The sequence below is a fragment of the Seriola aureovittata genome, chromosome 22 (genome assembly GCF_021018895.1).
Source record: "Seriola aureovittata isolate HTS-2021-v1 ecotype China chromosome 22, ASM2101889v1, whole genome shotgun sequence".
NCBI classification, from domain to species: Eukaryota; Metazoa; Chordata; class Actinopteri; order Carangiformes; family Carangidae; genus Seriola; species Seriola aureovittata.
Window position 1 is genome coordinate 2,191,962 of NC_079385.1, and position 18,432 is coordinate 2,210,393.

General features: G+C 40.3%; 1 protein-coding gene across 2 annotated transcripts in view; it reads right to left on the reverse strand.

Annotated features, from left to right (window-relative positions):
- arhgef39 (Rho guanine nucleotide exchange factor (GEF) 39) overlaps positions 1–18,432 on the reverse strand; it is a 59,853-nt gene that overhangs the window by 3,955 nt on the left and 37,466 nt on the right. For both annotated transcript variants that reach the window (XM_056367086.1, XM_056367087.1), the window contains 2 exons: positions 10,884–11,113; positions 3,356–3,444 (listed from right to left, as the gene is read on the reverse strand). In XM_056367086.1, coding sequence (XP_056223061.1) covers positions 3,356–3,444; positions 10,884–11,113 — 319 coding nt within the window. The remainder of the gene's footprint in view (positions 1–3,355; positions 3,445–10,883; positions 11,114–18,432) is intronic.

An 18,432-nucleotide genomic window follows, 5' to 3' on the forward strand; every position in this document is an offset into this window, starting at 1 on the left:
GTCGAGGAAGTCTCGGTGCTGGCAGAGTCAGAGCCATGAAAAAGGCCCAGTCAGTTCTGGCTGAGCGTCGTCACCCTCTGTTCAGTGAGTAGAAGTTCTTCCATATATATTCTGTTTGGATCCAGGACCAGCACACTCAAAAACTCTTTTGTCCCTGCTGCCATTGGTTTTTTGAATAGTCTTAAGTACCTCTTTGTCTTTTGTATAGATTGTTTGATTATTGATTATTGTATTTACTGTATTTCTTTATTGCTGACTGTGCAACGAATTAACAGTCATTTAAAAAAAATTGCAGCTGCTGAGATTCAGATATTACACTTATTGTAATTTCAATAACATTTGAATACATTTTTCAGTCCTGACTTACTACAGTTTAACATTCTGTACATTTACAGCATGCTTAATTTGACATTGTGATCCTGGTTAAAATTACTCTCCACATCACATTTAACATTTTCCGGTATGAAGATATATCAGAATATGGCAAAGTGATTTTTCTGCATTTCTCTCAGAGACCAACCAAACGTTTATATATTAAACTTACATCTGTCTGCTAATGACCCACAGCATTTAAAGATGATTTCATATGACAGTTCATTCACAACATTTATTTTTATGAAGAATTCAGATTCAGTTTCAACTGACCCCAAACCTGGAGACGGTTGTAACACAGATCTAACTCAAACACACTCAATTAACTGCTTTTTGTCTCAATAAGTAAGAAAATATTATTTATGCAATAATATTATAGTATTGATTTATTTAATAATATTTATCAAAGAACAGTTATTGAGTTTTGTTTTGCGTAGAACATACAAAACACCTTGAGTCAAAATAGGCACAATTGATTATTTTATGGCTTCTGATGAACAGAACAAGCAAACATATTATAAGAGGAGGATAGAAGAAGATATGACAGGATCAAAAAAACTTGTTTGTGTTTTCTTATGCATTAAAATGTGCAATTATTTGTGTTTCTGTTTTGCTATGGGAGAAAATTAGCTGCATATTTTTCCTATTTTGAAGTAAAATGTTGAAACACACTGTTGTGTGGTCTGTTGTGATTTGGCTGCTCAGCTTGGCCACAATTACAATAACTTGTTGCAACCGTCTCCACCCAGTAAAGTAACATGATTTCATCACACCGCACAGCTCCACTTAGAGTTAATAAATGATAATAAGGAAATGATGTCCAGCTACATGATTATGAATTTATCTTCTGAGGTCAGTCCGGGGAACCTCTCGTCCTTCTGCACATGAAAAGTAAGTAAGAGTTAAACTGTCTTTAGCCTTCACCACATCCCTGGTGGTCAGGCCTCAGCCTACCTCACCATTCACTTAGTGTCACCAAGCATTGATCTACACGCTAATTAAGTCCCTTGGCTAAGAGCTGTGTGTGTGTGTGTGTGTGTGTGTGTGTGTGTGTGTGTGTGTGTGTGTGTGTGTAGGTATTAACACGATATTTGTTTAACAAAAGGAATCTCTGCACAGAAAAAACTACAATTAAGAGTTAAAGAGTAAAAACTTGGTCACAGACAAAAGAGAGTGGTGAGTAATGTGATTGTGAATGTGAATGTGTGTGAAGAGGGTATTTTGCAATGAAAACCTTGAAACAATGCTCACAAATCTAATATGATTTAACCCCAGTAAACAATAAATGTTTGATAGTCACTGGGAGAAACATCCATTGGATTCAGAGATGTCAGTCCAGATAGTGTGTAGTCTTTGTTAAATCAATAATTCAGCCGCACACACACCCTTCAGCCCTGCACTTCTCCCCAGTGGTGTGAGAGCTGCTGACCCCTGCTCCTCTCAGCCTGTCCCCTCCTCGGTCTTCCACCACCGCTAATTACACTCCCTTCAGTTTAGAGCCATCAGCCTGCAGCCTCGGCCCCCATCTGCTGCGTCGTCTGAGCTCTTTGACAGCCTCCTCTCTCCCCTCTCTGACACAGTGATAAACTAATAAGCCTGGCCGGGCACGCCGGGGTCAGGGCCCTCGGCAGAACCGGCCCCCGCCACATAACGGGGCTGACTCGGACCCTCCTCGGGGGAGCTGGGCCCAGGCGGGCTGGGAGTGGGAGTTACTGAGGTCTGGCTGATCAATGCTGAGAGGCAGACAGGCCTGATGTACAGTATCAGTGTGTGTGAAAGTTTTATTAAGAGTCATTCTACACCGAGAGAGAGTTGAGGCAAAGCACTCTCCACTCACTGCACACTGCTCCAGAAAGGATTATTTACATTAACACAACACACAGGTGACGTTCTGAGCCACACGCTTTTCATCAGACAACGAAAAACAGGAAGACAACATCTCAAATATCCCAGAATACAAACAATAAATGTGCATCATCCAAAATCAAAAATAATGAATCAATTAAACTCTGAAGCTCTCATCGGTCAGAATTAATCCTGTGCAGCTAAAACCCATCGAAATGTATTTCAAAGGTGATATTCTGTATTTTTCTTCCTGTCAATTAAACCCATGTCCAGATCCGAACCAACACTGAACGCAACCTACTGACAAAGACTGTGCCTGTAATCAAGTCTGATACATCTTCTTCCTTTGTGACCATTGCACCAGTTGACATGTTCCTTCAGTAACATGAATGAACACACACACACACACACACACACACACACGCACTGTAGTTTATTTTGACCAAACGTGAATGAATCTGCCTCTGAAAAAACTCCCCAGAAATAAAGGAAGAAACACATTATCAGTACTTCCTTTTGCATATGCCTTTTTTTGTGTCAAAATTTATTTAAAACATTTTTTTTCACAGAGCATTTAGGTATTTCAAATATTCCATATTTTAGTAAATTTATACCTTAAAAAACCTTAAATAACTATATAAATCTGGGAGCTGTTGTTAAGATACCAAACACTGTACGTCAGGCTGAATTTAGACAACACGTATATAAAGTCATGCAAAATATATCTTCAATATTCCATTTGAATGGAAAATTGCAAACATAAAATACACGGCATCTGGGGTGTGAATGCTGCAAATCAGCTTTGCACTCTACAATAATACAGAATACAAAGTGCTGCAACGTGCTGCTGTCAGAAAGTGTAGAAGCTACTTGTGTTCTTTACATTTAAAGAACCTGGGGAATACTGAACGAGGAGATCAAGAGTTTATATTTAGACATGCATCAGCTGTTCTCAGGTGGAGCCGCCAGAGTTGAGGACCTGCCTTATGTGATATGACACCTGAAAGCAGATCCCATTGCAAAGTATGTTCCTCTTACTGTGTGTTAACATGTTTGTGTGTGTGTGTGTGTGTGTGTGTGTGTGTGTGTGTGTGTGTGTGTGTGTGTGTGTGTGTGTGTGTGTGTAGCAGGATCGTACCTGATAGCTGAGCTCAGACTTTGGTACCAGTCATTCAGATCCTCCTGGTTGCTGGACATCAGCAGGAGTTTGGCTCTGGGGAAGGTTAGCTGGAGGAAGAGGGGGGAGAGGAGAATGAGGATGTCTGTTGCTGGGGTGGACAGAAACAAAGTACATTTACTTGAGTACTGTACTTAAATATATTTTTCAGTATCAGTACTTTACTTGAGTATTATTTCTTTTTACAACCTTCCGACTTTTCCTCCACTACACTTAAAGACAAATATTGTACCTTTGACTCTACTACTTTTCTATGAAGTACTCTTACTTTGAAGCAGAGCTTTTAGTCAGAAGAATAAATCTTCTTTTATTTTGAAAATGTGACAGACCGTACACTGTATTCATCACAGGAGAAAAACTAATCACAGCCAACTACTCCACTGTCAGTCATGTTTGAACCTGTCAGTGTCCTAACGATGGCAACGTTAGATAAAGATGAGGCAGAAGATTCTTCACCAGAGACCTGATCTGATCTGAAGTCTGTGAAAGTTTAGAAATAAAGAAAGATTCATTTAGTTGGAAATGTTTGCTGTGTTTACCACGACCAGACTTTGTGTTTTTATGTCCATGTCTTCAGTCTTTGTATCATTTTCTACAGTCTTTTTATTCTAAAGGTTCTACAGTCAGTCAGTCGGTCAGTCAGTCAGTCAGTCAGTCAGTCGGTTGTTTCAGAGTCATCAGTTTCTGTAAATGTGGAACAATACAAGTTCAATCTTCAGTAATTTTAAAATCAAGTACTCCAGTAGATTTAACTAAAAATCTGACAGAACAACTTTCACTTGTATCAGTCATATCTGACCAGGAGGATCTATACTCTGACTCTGTGCCCACCTCTGGCAGTATGGGTGTGCATGATGGGAGTGAGGGACTGTATTATGATGGGTTTTGTGATAGCAGCGCAGCTTCTTCATTCATTTCAATGACAGTTATGTGTTTAAAAGAGACACAAGAAGCACAAACAGTGGATTTCTCAGTGCAGCTGCAGTAACACTATAAAAACAGTAGAGGGTAGACCAAATTAAGCAAAAAAAAAAAAAAAAAAACCTCTTCTCCCTGTCAGCTCATCACACAGCAAAACCTACTGCTGCTCCTCACTGCTCATTCATCACCCGCCAAACTTTGACATGTGAAGGTAAAGAAGGTGGAGGAAGCAGGTCAAGTAAAGAATCTGCTGCATTCAGGTCACATTTACTGCAAAAACTACAGGCGGCTGGACAGAAACCTGTTCTCAGATCTCCGGTGGGCTTGTCTCAGGTCTACGGAGTGACAGGGTCCTCTTCCTTTGAGTCAACAGTAATTATCAACTCTCTCATTCACACTGCCAAAACCAGACTCAGATTGAACTTGTCAAACAAACCAGTGGGAGATGTCTGAGCCCAAACAAAAGGGGCTTTTAGAGCAGCATAATTACACTGGGAAAGCTATTACAGAGGATCAAAATTAGCCCTTCACCATATTAAATGGCCTTTCACATTTACCTGCGGCTGCAGCCTCCACACAGGAAACCGGCTTGTTGAGCAGTGACATATTGATCATTGCCACGTGTGTGTGTGTGTGTGTGTGTGTGGACACAACTTTATGCTGGAACAGAGGAGCATATAGCTCATCAAACATAATGATGTTTTTACACACGGGGAGGGGAGTGTCTCTCATTATACATTAAATAGATTAAGATTTCAAATGTATCATCATCAAAAGTATTATCTAATTACAGAGTTCAGTGAGTGGGGCCGAATTGAGTGGCGCGTGATATTAGGCGCTCGCTACTTTGGGGGACGGCGGTTGATTTATTCACAAATACATTCCACTTCTATTGGAATGTGGTAATTAGGGATTTGTCAGGAAATCTGACCCTCTTAGGTAGAAATTACTTTGTATAATAAGAACGGCAGAGCATGGAGCCTCATCGCTGCACATAATTTAGCTTGATTATTTATACATCAAAGAGAATCTGTCAGGGATGTGGGAAAATATTCAAGTAGCGAGGGAATATTAGCAGGAGGAAGACTGCAGACAGAGAGAGAGAGAGAGAGAGAGAGAGAGAGGGGAGAGAGAGAGGGGAGAGAGAGAGGGGAGAGAATAAGGAAGGTTGAGACAGACAAAAGGAGAGAGGAGAGAAAATAAAGAGGAAAAACGGGGCGAGCCACAAGTAAAAGCCAGCGCTCGGCAAACATGGAGCAGGAGAGGGAGAAAAAAAAAAAAAAGAGAATTTTAATAAAACTGTTTTTTTTGGTTTTTTTTTCCCCCCAAACTTTGCATATAGATTGCCATGGCATTTACAGCTGTCAAATTTAATTTGGCTTTAATTCTTCATGGCCCTGGATGACGAGGGCCCTGGAGTGCTGACAGCCCTTTTCTTTGAGCTTAGGTAGGGGCCCAGGATCAATAATGTGTCCTTATGAGAAATTACATGTAATGCTATTGAGTATGCATCTGGGCCTCGGTGGGATAAGAGGCTAATGAAATGCCATTTCTGCCATTAGATAATGTGCAGCAGGCTGGTGGAGAGCGGCGACAGGCTTGAGGAAGATGTATTTACTGGAGGGCCGGAAGAGATGGATCTGCAGCCTAATCTGATCCAGCAACTGAGAGATTCTGTTGCAGCTGGCAGCCGTCACTACACTCCTCAGTTCTTCACACACATATACACACACACACACACACACACACACACACACACACACACACACTCCAAATAATACAGCGACTAATCTCCCCATCAGCAGCCTTTTCATTAGTCACTTAGGCCTGGTCATGACGATACGTCACTGGGCCTGCGAAGAGACTCGTAAATACATGCTGGACACTGTAGTCTTATACAAACTGCTGCTGCTGAACTAGGATTAACTGAACCGAATTTACCCTCCCATCTGTGTGTTGTGCTGCAGATGCGCACAACATAAATAAATCCTGTGTTTTACTCTCTACATATTCTATACCTAGACAAAATCTCTAGACTAGTGTTGCCCAATAGACCAATCTAAAAGGTATTGCAGTCTCATTAAAGATGGTATTTTCCCTATTTTATTAATGATGGTACTTTAATAATGAAAGTGTTTTAAAAAGAGCTGTATTTCCTATGAGTTGCGTCGATGTCTGACAGCGAGGCAGTGTGTGTGTCTACAGCGCACTGCTTTCACTCAGCATAAACTGAATGTAATTTATTACAACTTTTTATTATTATTATTATTATTAATTAATTAATTTATTACTTTTCCTGATGTTTAGGGTTTCAGTATCACTATCGAGACATTGAGGCTGGTATTGTTTTGAAGTCATAATTTTGGTATCGTGGCAACAGTGCTCTCGACACCACTGAGAGAATCATGAATCAGTCTGTGTGGGCAGGGAAACTAATTTGCACCAACAAGCTATGAAATGACTACACACTAAATCATTTATCATTAATTGTAAAAACAAAAGATCCATAATCAAAAATAGTAATTTGATAATTATAATTGGTTGATTTCCTGTCTAGTTTTATTTGATCACTGTGTCTCAGCCCAGCTGTAAACTACTAGTCCTGTGTGAATCAAGCTTTAGTGTAGAGACAGTTTTTTTTTGACAGACAGCGGGGTAATCAAACCTCTACAAAGCTGCTGTGCATCACAGGGAAGCACGTTACAAACACAACATAAAGAGCTCTTTGAGCAAGAGGGTATCAGCTGAAATGAATATTGATACTATGCAGCACGAGCACTAAACACTTGCAGAATAAACGCTTTGGTTACTTGCTCAATGACGCGCAACTCGTTCTTTTGAATGTTTCATGACAGCAACTGCATCATTTAGACACAATTTGTCAGCCAGCAGCTGTACTGAGACCTGGAAGACAGATCAGACTGAGAGGAAAGACACATTAAAAGTTCAACTTTTGGGCTACTTCAACAAAGGGGTTTGAAGGGATTAGGGGAGAAGAAGAGGCGAGGTAACGCGGGCCTCCTCTGACAAGCTGAACTAAATGACATTTCATTCAGCGGCTGGAAAAGGCTGGAAAACATTCAGGAAACCTTCGTTTGGCACATTATACAACAGAAAGCATCGGGGCCATAAGTAAGACAAATCAAAGCAACATACATCAAAAGTGGAAATTAAATAATGCCTACGCTAAGGATTCACTCATGTGTATACTCAAATCAATGAACAGATGTCTGCCCACCTGCTGCCCAATAAACACTCATTCGCATTTTTCTTTTTCATATTCAACTGCTCAAATTTTTCTACAGTTAGTTAACCAGGAAATCACAAATCCTCTGTCAACTACTGTAGATGGCCCTTGTCTCATAAACATAAGAAGTAACACTCTAAGGTATGGTAACCTGACTGTGGTAAATAAATACAATTTAGATAGGTGTGTTAGAATTAAAGCCGGACCAAAAGAGATGAGGCTCTACAGCATTTCATCAACTCTGAACGGTTCTCCTCGTCAGACTAGTTTCAGGTCACATCCCTGTTTATCCAGAGTCAGAGAAAATATGAACCATTTGTGTGAACTTTTGTCATAATTACTGAGGGAAGTCTTGAGTAATGGCTAAAAAGTGTTTTGTGAGGTCATCATGACCTTGACCTTTGACCATCAAAATCTAATCATCATTCCCTTGAAGAGGTCTCGAGATATCGCGTCCAGAAGGCAAAAATCATGTTTTGTGAGGTCCCTGTGACCATTACCTTTCTCCTTTAGGAAACAAAATGTAATCAGTTCATTACTGACTCCAAATGAATGTCTGTACCGAATTTGAAGAAATTCCATCAAGGCGTTACTGAGATATCATGTCCATGAGAATGGGATGGACGTACGTACAACCTGGAAAAAATATGCCTGTGGCTCTCACTCTCGCTGGCAATGAGGCGTAAAAAATGTACTGTTTTTCTTACACTCAGCACGGTAAAAAAAACAAACTTCAAAAGACTTAAAATTTAAAAACTTAAAATTCAAGAATCTAGCATCTTCTAATCAAGTTAGTGATACAATTTGTCATTTTTACTGTGATTCAGGGACCAATCACCAGACAAACATGACACTAATATAAACTACATGGACATTCTGCTGTGCTGAGGGGTTGAGGAGCTTTCACTGTAAATGTTGTGGCTGCTCTGTGACAGTCATTCCTTGTTCTGACTCATTTATTCTTTTTTGCTGCAAGGGAAAACGGTGTCTGCTCTTCAGTGGGGGGCTGTGCTGCAGCTGTAGAGGCCATAGAAGCTAAAGTAAAACAACACACTGAAAATAATATTAATTTTACTTTGTTATTCAGAATATCAAGTAAATAAATCTCTGGTCTTTTGTATTCACAGTGGACTTAACGTTTCCTGAAGGCCAACTTGTTGTTGCATTGACAGGTCACAGAATCTGATGAATGCGCTGTAACACCAGCGGGCTGAACACTTCTCCTCTCAATTTATCAAAAATGCCACCAGTTCTTACTTTAACATGTTGGACAGTAGATAAATAATTGAACATATGACTCATGCTTCCACTCGCAAATACTGCATTCTGCACTAGTTTTGTTGACTTTCCAATGTTTAAGCTGATCTGTAATGTTTGTCGTTAACAACAGCGTCACTGAGTTATCACCGGTTTATAAAGGTCATGGTAAGAGAGACTTACTAAAATTGAGCAAGCTGTCGTATCATCATTAATAACGGGCCATAAGTAGCAAGACATTAAAGTAATTGAAAGACAAAGAAAGGTGCTTGAGCTATTTTATTACCACTGCCTAGTTTGTCCAACAGAGCACTGTGAATCCACTGTTGGCAACATGGACAGATCAGCTGACTGCTGAAGAGCAGAATGTAGGCTAAACGTTAGATTCAAACACTTGGGAACAGGCAGAGATAGATGGTTAGGGTTAGAGTAAGTCAGGCCAGATATCATTAGATCAGGATGCTTGTTAGGGGAAACGCATCTCCACAGGGAAACTTCACTTCCCCCAATATCTACTTCAGAGTGTTGGAATCCAACGCCGACCCAGAGCGGAGTTGGTGCTTGTGTGAGTGGTGTAGGCAGTTGCCCGTTCACAAACTTGATGTTACCTTCATTTGTGAAACAGACGGTAAAATAGTTCTAGCGAGTAAATGAACAGAGCTATCATTGTTTCCCTCGTCACTGACAGCTACTGTAAAACATATGCTTGTGTTGCTAAATTAGCGACAAAGCTTGCCAATGCCATGGCTTGTAAGCATACGCTCTGTGACGTCACACACAGGTTTGTGAAGAGTGGTTTTGAAGGTCAGAGTGAGCTGCCCCGCCGTCGCCATCTTGGCAGTGTCTGACTCCGCCCCGAACTCCCAACTAATCCAAAAATGGGTAAAGAGGAGGGGCGTGTGTGGAGCTGAGACTTTGGTGCATGACGGTTTGTGGCGCATACTCTCACCCACCTGTCACTCAAACCAGCACACCCTCAAATCTAGATGAAATCTTGATAAAAAGTAAACAGGTGAGTTATATAACCAGTTGTCATGAAGGAGGAAATCAGGTCTAGAAACCAAAACTGCAGTACTTGAGTGACGACTGGCATCTTTCTCCAAATACATTATAATGGTAGTTTGTTTGAAAAGTTTAGAGTTTAGAATTAATGCTAACAATCGTTAATCGTAAAAATCGTTATGTTATGTTATGTTATGTTATGTTATGTGTTTCTGTTAGAAAATTAACATTGGCTGATATATCGTAAACCCTCAAAATCAAAATTGGCATTGGCCTTAAAAACCCTGTATTGCTCTAGCTAGAATAGGTAGGAAAATTATGGGTCACCAAAATAAATCATTAAATGCTACATATAACATTTGAGTTAATACATAATATATAACAATAAGGTATATAATGGATTCTTTGTACCATGTTCAATCAATGGCATGTACATTCTGTCTTCAATCAAGTTAAGGTGGTGCTGATATAAAGCTTCAGCAGTCTGAATAAGACAAATCAAGTAGGTGTCTTCGACCTGGCAGTTGTATGTAGGTTCATTGCTTGTGTTTTGTCTCATCAACAAGCCTGTTTCCAGTTTCCACCATGTATCTCACAGTCTAACACACTGACTAGCTACACACAATAGGGGATTTCATAATAAAAAAAAAACATAATTGTGAAATATGACAACTAAATTTATATCAACTAATTTATATAACTCAAGCCTCACAGCTTCAGCTCTGGAATAAATCCTTGTTCAGAATGGGATCTCTGTCTCTTACTGTGTATGTATGGAGAGGAGGAATGATGATATGGTGTAATCATTAATATGCTGCTGTTTTCCTTATGTATTGTTTCTTCTGAGTTTTCAGCTGCTGTTCATAAATAAATCAGTACTCTGTTAATTATTTTTTCCCTGATTTGTTAATGTTGTTTTTCAGCCTATTTCCCACATGACTGAGATGAACATAATCTAATAGAATATTCCACAATATCCCAGAAGCTCCCTGATCCCTCTAATGTTTTATTACATGACCAAACTCAGGTAGGCAGTTATGTGCCTTGGGAGCTGATACTCACACTGAGCAGGCCTCCTTTGCTCCTGGTGTGCCCGAACACCTTCTCCAAAGTGCAATCCTGCAAGGGGTACATGTGCTGGCCGGTGAACTTGTCTCCATTGGTGGGATGCAGTGGGCTGCAGCGCTTGGCCTGCAGCAGCATGTCAGAGAACAGGAAGAACATCTTGGGCTTAGCCTCTGCACCTTTAGGAGGAACCATGTTCAGCCAGCCCTCACGGATGTACCACCTCCCTGTGAGAAGAGGAGGGAACAGACAGAAACACAAACAGTGGTTTTAACAGGTCCATCCTTATCTGGGTTGCAGGGGAGCTAATGACTTTCCCAGCATACAGTACACTGGGACAGCGGTTACTGTTGTAGCGTATCTGTTTTATCAACGATATTTGCTTGCGCCAACTACAGCATGATGAGATACAGCGTGTTGACTTCAAAGCCACCATCTTTCCCTTAACATTAACCAAGATATCTTTCTAACCTTAAACCTTACCACAGGTAGACTGAGAGCTGGGGTTGAGCGGTTTTCAACACTCGATATAGTCCAGCCCAAATAGCGCAACATTATCGCTGCAAGCATCTAGTCTGACATCAAACTCAACGAGCAGAAGAAGGCAGGCACAGTAAACAATAACAACAATATGTGGAATGGCAGTAGCAAGTTTGGTTGCAGCAAAAGATCAGCCGCGACGGTGGAAAAAAAACGCAGCAAGATTTGTTTTATATTTCATGTGAACCAGGAACAAGTTAAAGACCGACGAAAGACAGAAGCAGTCCAATGAGAAACATCCAGATCTGTACACAGAGTTCAGGCTGAGTGAGTGTTAGTTGTTAACTTTATATTAACATGTCATCAACATGTTCATGTCCTAAAATCTTACTCTTACTGTTTGTGTAGCTGACATCTGTTGTAGCAACGCTCCACACACAGTATTCATAAAGGCTAACATTAGCTTGTTTGCGCTAATGTTAAGTTGTTTAGGCTAATTTTAGCTTGTTTAGGCTAACTTTAGCTTGTTTAGCCTTACATTAACTTGTTTAGCCTAATGTTAGCTTGTTTAGCCTAATGTTAGCTTGTTTAGGCTAACATTGCAACAGCTCATGACGTGGGCTGGGTGCTCACATTAGCGGGCTACGCTCATTACTGTTCAGTCTGTCAAACCCTAACACTGACTTTTTAAATGGACATTTTCACTCCACAGGTCTGTCACCTTGTTAGTCAATTTAAACTACTGCTTGCTGATTGACTATATGGAGGTGTGTGTGTGCGTTTATACACTTCGTGTGCAGAAGTGTTTGTTTTTTTACTGTGGTATTGATTGAAAATCACCTCTTTTTCTTAACAGGTTCCAGAAGTCTCGACTAACCAACATGATTATCGCATGGTGCAGCCAACATTTGACACCCCTTGCTGCTGTAACACTGTCTGGTCAATGTGCTTTCTGCAAACTGTTGCCTGTACACAGCAAAACTAACAGAATGGCAACTATTCTTTAGAGAGAATATCTAGCCTATGGTGTATCTGTGCATCTGTGTGTGGTGAAATTTGAGGTCCCTTGTAAAAGTTTTAACTAGTTTATCAACATTAGGTTGACGCTCAAATCTTTCTTCCATCTTAGCCAGCAAAATGTGATAAGAGATCTTTGAGCTGTAGTTACTTTTAACTTAAAGAATTTGCAAATGCTGAATCTGAACTGGATTTAAATTCACTAAGTGTTTCAAAAGGATTCAGATTCAATAAGTGGATTCAGTACTGTCTTTGGATTGAAAAATGCAGCATGTCTGTGAAAATTCACAGTCATCCAGGTCATGGTGTCTCTAAGAGCTATACGGAGGCAATTGGACTTGGCTTGAGTTGCTTGAAGATGTTTGACCTCTCATCCAAAGGCTTCTTCAGTTCCAACTGAATTTCAAACCAGCACAGGTTTAACTGATGATCACTATGTCAGTGTAACAGTGTTAATAATTGCATTAAATTGCAAAAATAATTAAACTAAGCCATGCTGAATTGAAAAGATAAATGAAGGCTATTGGTATGGATTAAAGAAGACAAGAGAAAATCTAAGACGGACTCAGTGGGAGGTAGGCATATCAGGGTGTGGCTGCAGAAGAAAGCTCTCCTCTCTCCAACCATGATTGGCAGCAGCCTGATGATAGCTAATAAGCAAGAGGCTGACATTTGGATAGATAAAATGAAAATTCAGCCTGGGTCCAGGGTGTTTTTGTAATTGCCCCAGCCAGTAGCCTGTGATTGCAGCTAGCCTGAGTGGCCGGAGCTGTGCCTCTGGGGCTTAGAGAGGACATTTTCAGCTACAGACAAGCCTACTGAGATTAAGTGGCACGGCCAGGCGGGGGTCAAATTGCTTTTAAAATGCCACGGGTCTCAAACGGAAAAACAGTTAAGAGACATGCCATGACTCTCTCAGGTGTTGTGCGGAGATTGGAGCAGTGGTTGTAATCATTCTATTAAATATGATATAAATAAAACCCTGCCTGAGCCTTATACAACCCTTTGAAGACACATTTACTCAAGAGTAAGTGGTCAATAACCACTCAGTCACACTCACTTAAGGACATTTTACATTTTTTAGGCTGAAGACAATGAGGGGGAGGGAAATGTCCTCATGAAACACAGCCCTCACACCCTTAGCTCTTCCACAATTAACCGACGGACCTGACTTTTATCATAGTGTAACTGACATGATAGCAGACTGGGCTATTTACTATTTGCAAAGATGATTTCTGACCTCATAACTGCACACAGAGGTTGTTTCGTTAAATTGAATGACATGGTTTAAGTATATTTTTTCTAAATATAATTTCTGATTTATAAAGAGGCACGAGGACTCCGCTGGGAAACACGTGGGCTGTGTTGCTGTCTTTGTTTTTGGTGTCTTTCCTCTGCAGCAGTGTACGGTGGCCATGCGAGCTCAATGCACTGCAACTTAACACGTGTAAACAGACGTGTGTTGTCAAGCTGATGAAGACGTTTTCTGAATTTGTTTGTATTTTGTTTGTTTGCACGTTGAGCTCTCAGGGCCCCCGGACCACCGCAAAGTTGGGGTACTTTCAAGAAGTAGATTTAAAGCTAAAACCACAAGTCAATTAGTTGATTGACAGAAAATAATCAGGCAATCATACTGATAATTGAGTTTAAGAAAATATGCCCAAAAAAACAAAGCACTGGTTCCATCTTAAAAATGTGATTATTTGGTTTCTTTAGAAAATTATTTTATACTAGAGCAATATTGATTGCTCTGTCAGATGGCTGATGCCACTTCTTACAGCCTAAGGAGATGTATTAAGACAACTTGGTTAAAGAAAAATTTGTGTGGTAATATAGAACAAAGGAAACACTTCCAGAGCCATTCGATTAGAATCTCGTCAGGGAAATGCCGACATCTTTCGAACTCCTCGCCCACAGTCTGCAACACAGGCTTTTTGTTGTTTTGCTATACATTTGACTTTGCAGTGCTAACCGTGAGGATGTAAATGACATGTATGTGTAAAATCAGCGGAGTGCCCCTTTAAAGAACATAATAAAAATATCATACACATCATGTCAATATGAGAGCTGCCAAAAAAACTATGAACTTTTGCACAATTGATTATATTCATGTTTGACGAATGTTCCCACACATAATTGAATTTACAATGGCAGCAGAACTTGTGTTTAGCTTACAGCTTAGACTCATACAGATTGTATTGGCGCACAGTCGTAATGAATAAAATAGGGACATTCTATGATAACGGAGTATGTGAGCTCTTTTAATTCATGCACGGGCAGTTATGTGTTACATGTTAGCTCAAGCATTGGAATGCTGCCAGTGTCCAGTGTGCTGAAACTGATGTATTTCAGCAGACATCAAGTGTGCTAATCATCCAGATGTGCTTTCAATATTCAAACTGTACGTCTGACCAGGAAATGTGCGCTGAAGGTCTTCATCTGTCCTGTGCTTTCAGTTTAGGTGGTGAGGTGCTGACATTTGTAGCTGCTACCTGTTGAACAACAGTACAATTATTTGAGTACTGTACTTTTTCCTCCACTACACTTAAAGACTGATATTGTACTTTTGACTTCATTTCTATGAAGTACTCTTACTTTGAAGCAGCTTTTAGTCAGAGGAATGAATCTTCTTTTATTTTGAAAATGTGATAGACCATACACTGAACCTGTCTGTGTCCTAATGATGGCAAGATTGGATAAAGATGAAGCAGGAGATTCTTTAAGTCCATGGTTGAAATTTTAAATTAAATACAGATTACCTACAAAAATTAGCAGTTCAACTTGAGAGAGCATGTGGAGGTTTTAAATGTTTGTTTAATTCCAGATAAACAGCTTGTAGTTGGATGTTGTTTTGTTGATTCAATTGTGTTTTTGTGTCCATGTCTTCAGTCTTTGTATCATATCCTACAAGCTTTTTATTCTACAGGTTCTACAGTCAGTCAGTCAGTCAGTCAGTTGTTTCAGAGTCAGTAGGTTCTGTGAATATGAAACAATACAACAATGTGTTGATATAAAATACAGTCAGTGTTTTTAAAGTGAAGCACTCCAGTACTTTAATTCAAGTAAAATGTGACTGAACAACTTTCCCTTGTATTGAGTCATATTTGACCAGGAGGATCTGTACTCTGACTCAAGTGATGGAGCTGTGTACTTTGTCCACCTCTGATAAGCATATATAAACATTTAATAAACTGTTATAAATAAATAAATTGTGAATCTTAATTCAGAGCAACTGTGGAAAGTTAACTATGGTTTTCCTAACCTTTAAGGCATCGCCCCTATCAGACCCCCTGTCTGATTAAGTTGACAGAGTCACAGAGGTTGGATATGCTCTGTGTGAGGAGGAGTCTCTTTGTGGACCAGGTCTCTTTTCAGACCCCCTGCCTACATCTGACCATCCACAGTGCTTTGAGGCAGCAGCAGGTTCAAAGAGCATGAGGTGCCAAGCACTCCTCTCCATGTCCAGGCCTTTCAGCTTCCCTTGTCAAAGAGCACCTCTGCTCTACTACAAAGTCTTTTGGGCTAGACCAAGTGGGGGGGTGGGGGGGGGGCTGAGGAAGGTGGGGCAGGAAATAAAGGTTGATCTACAAAGGGCCCTGTTCCTCCTGATGTGTCTGAAGCCAGAGGAATAACAGAAGCAGAGAGCAGGATGAGGACAAGTCGAGTTTGGCATTGTGGAGTTTGGAGAGTCAAAAGGCTTCTTTCACTTTTCTATGAATGTACAACACAAGACCTTTTACTATGGGTCAGAGACAAGATCCAGTGGAAAGCTGAATATTTCCGCTCTTAATGATACTAAGGAGACAGGTGAACGCAGGAGTGAAGAGGAATAAATCAGACTACATCTGCAACAACTGATGATTATCTAGGTTATCTATTCATCTGTCGATTGTAGAGGTGCAAAGGATTTACCAAACTCTCTAAAAAAAACAACCCGACAGATCCATAGGAAATACATTATTTGGATTACATTCTCTGTGATCTGAGACTCTTCTTTGTTGAGGGAAATTACTGAAGCCATATGCTGTGTTGCACCCATATAACATTATTGAAAGTACCATATTCTCAATCCTCATTGTTGATCGGTCAAAAACGCTTCCCATTGTATCACTGCCCATGTTTACTATTGTTTGTGTCTCAGTTTAAGATATATAATACATTTTTGATTTATTACTCAAATCAGAAAATAATGTTTTCCTTTATTTAAGTTACTAAAAACACATTCATGACCAAGTAATAATATCACATTTGATTGAAATCAAATCACATATAATATTCTTACAAACTACATTTTTTTAGTAATGAACTGTGGATTGTATCAGATCATCTAAGAGGGAGAGTTGCACACCCTTCGATCTGGTTATTTGACTAAAGTAAGATTTTCTTCAGTTTTGTGGCACACAAGTCATCAAGCTGCCCAGAAAGAATTAAGCTTATTGACACTTCAGTGCAGAAAGCTGGAATACCAGGTTATTCTGGATGCTTTCACCAGAGAAGCTGCGAACACAAGTTCAGCAACGAAGGAAAGGAGAGACTTGAATGTGGTATTCTTAGACTCAGCAAATGCATTCTAATATACCGGACATAGTCAAAGTCAATATTTTCTTCAGTTTCACAACTGCAGAATTCACTACAGTGTGGCAGCAGTTGGAGATCATGGGGATCTTGGCAGGATGCACAGTTTCATGGGTAGTTTTTACCATGGCAATGGAGGTTATTATTAGGGCATCTAAGATGGTTGTAGGCAGAGAAAGGATTAATGGAGGATAGCGCTAACCACCCACGAGGGCGTATATGGTAAAGTAAGAATTTTTATATACAGACAGGTGAGAAATTAAAAGAAAAACCAACATCAGGTGTCTTAGTAAAGTGTTGGGTCACCATGTGCCACCAGAACCAGAAGTCTCTGGAACTCTACAACACCGTTCTAGCAAAAGATATTCCCTCATTTGGTGTTTGGATGATGGTGTTGGAGAGCGCTGTCTAACACATCGGTTCAAAATCTCCCACTGGGATGAGATCTGGCCACAGTATATGATTCACATCATCCTCATACTCGGCAAACAATCAGTGACTAATTTTCTAAGGATGGGGGCATTGTCATCCTGGAAAAATGCACTGCGATCGCCGTAGAAATATTTCTACATAAAATAAAGGCGATCACTAAGAACTTTGTATTTGCAGTGACCATTCCCACTAAGGGGAAAAGTGGACCCAAACCATTCCCCCACAGCAGAACAGAGCCAGCTGACCCCCTCACTGGGTTCAAGCATTCAGGCCTGTACCGTTCTCTTGGTGTACACCACACATGCACTCGTCCACTTGTGGAGAATATGGTGGAGGATGACTCATCTGACCATTTTCCACATCTCTGTAGACCAGTGCCTTTGGCCTTTGCACCACTGAACTCTCAAATGTGCAATCATTTCTGTAATGAGGGGTTTATGCACTGCAACCCTACTATAATATTCCTTTCCTTGTAATTATCGACGGACACAGTCTGATCACGTCCTGGGTTGACATTCATTCACCTGAGCAAGAGTCGCTCTTCTGTTTTTCCTTAAATATTGCGCTAATGCATGAGCATCAGGTTCATCAAATGTGCTGTCAACCACAATTTCTGACCCTATTTACTGATCTGTTTCCCACAATAAAAAAATCTACTAAGCACCCGGCATTAATATGCAGTCATCTAGCATCAATTTACAGGCTGGGTCAAGCTGCTGAGTATCTGCTATTTGCTTGGGGGAGAGTTAAAAGCAGCTTAAAAGTACTTTATGTCAATTTAAAGAGCCCCTTCGATGAAAATCAAGTGTTTCACCTTGTTAACGTCCATATGATGTTTCTATATAATACAAGACATATGATGAGTGAAATAATCATCATCACCATGACTGAGTGTTTCCACCTTGAACTGCAGTGAACCGATGACAGTCTCATAACAACAGATTCAGACAGCCAGGGTTTCATACGTCACAAACCTAAGGAACCAATCCTGTCAACTTGTGGGGATGGGGGGCGGGGCTAAATAAAACTGAAACCTTGTCAG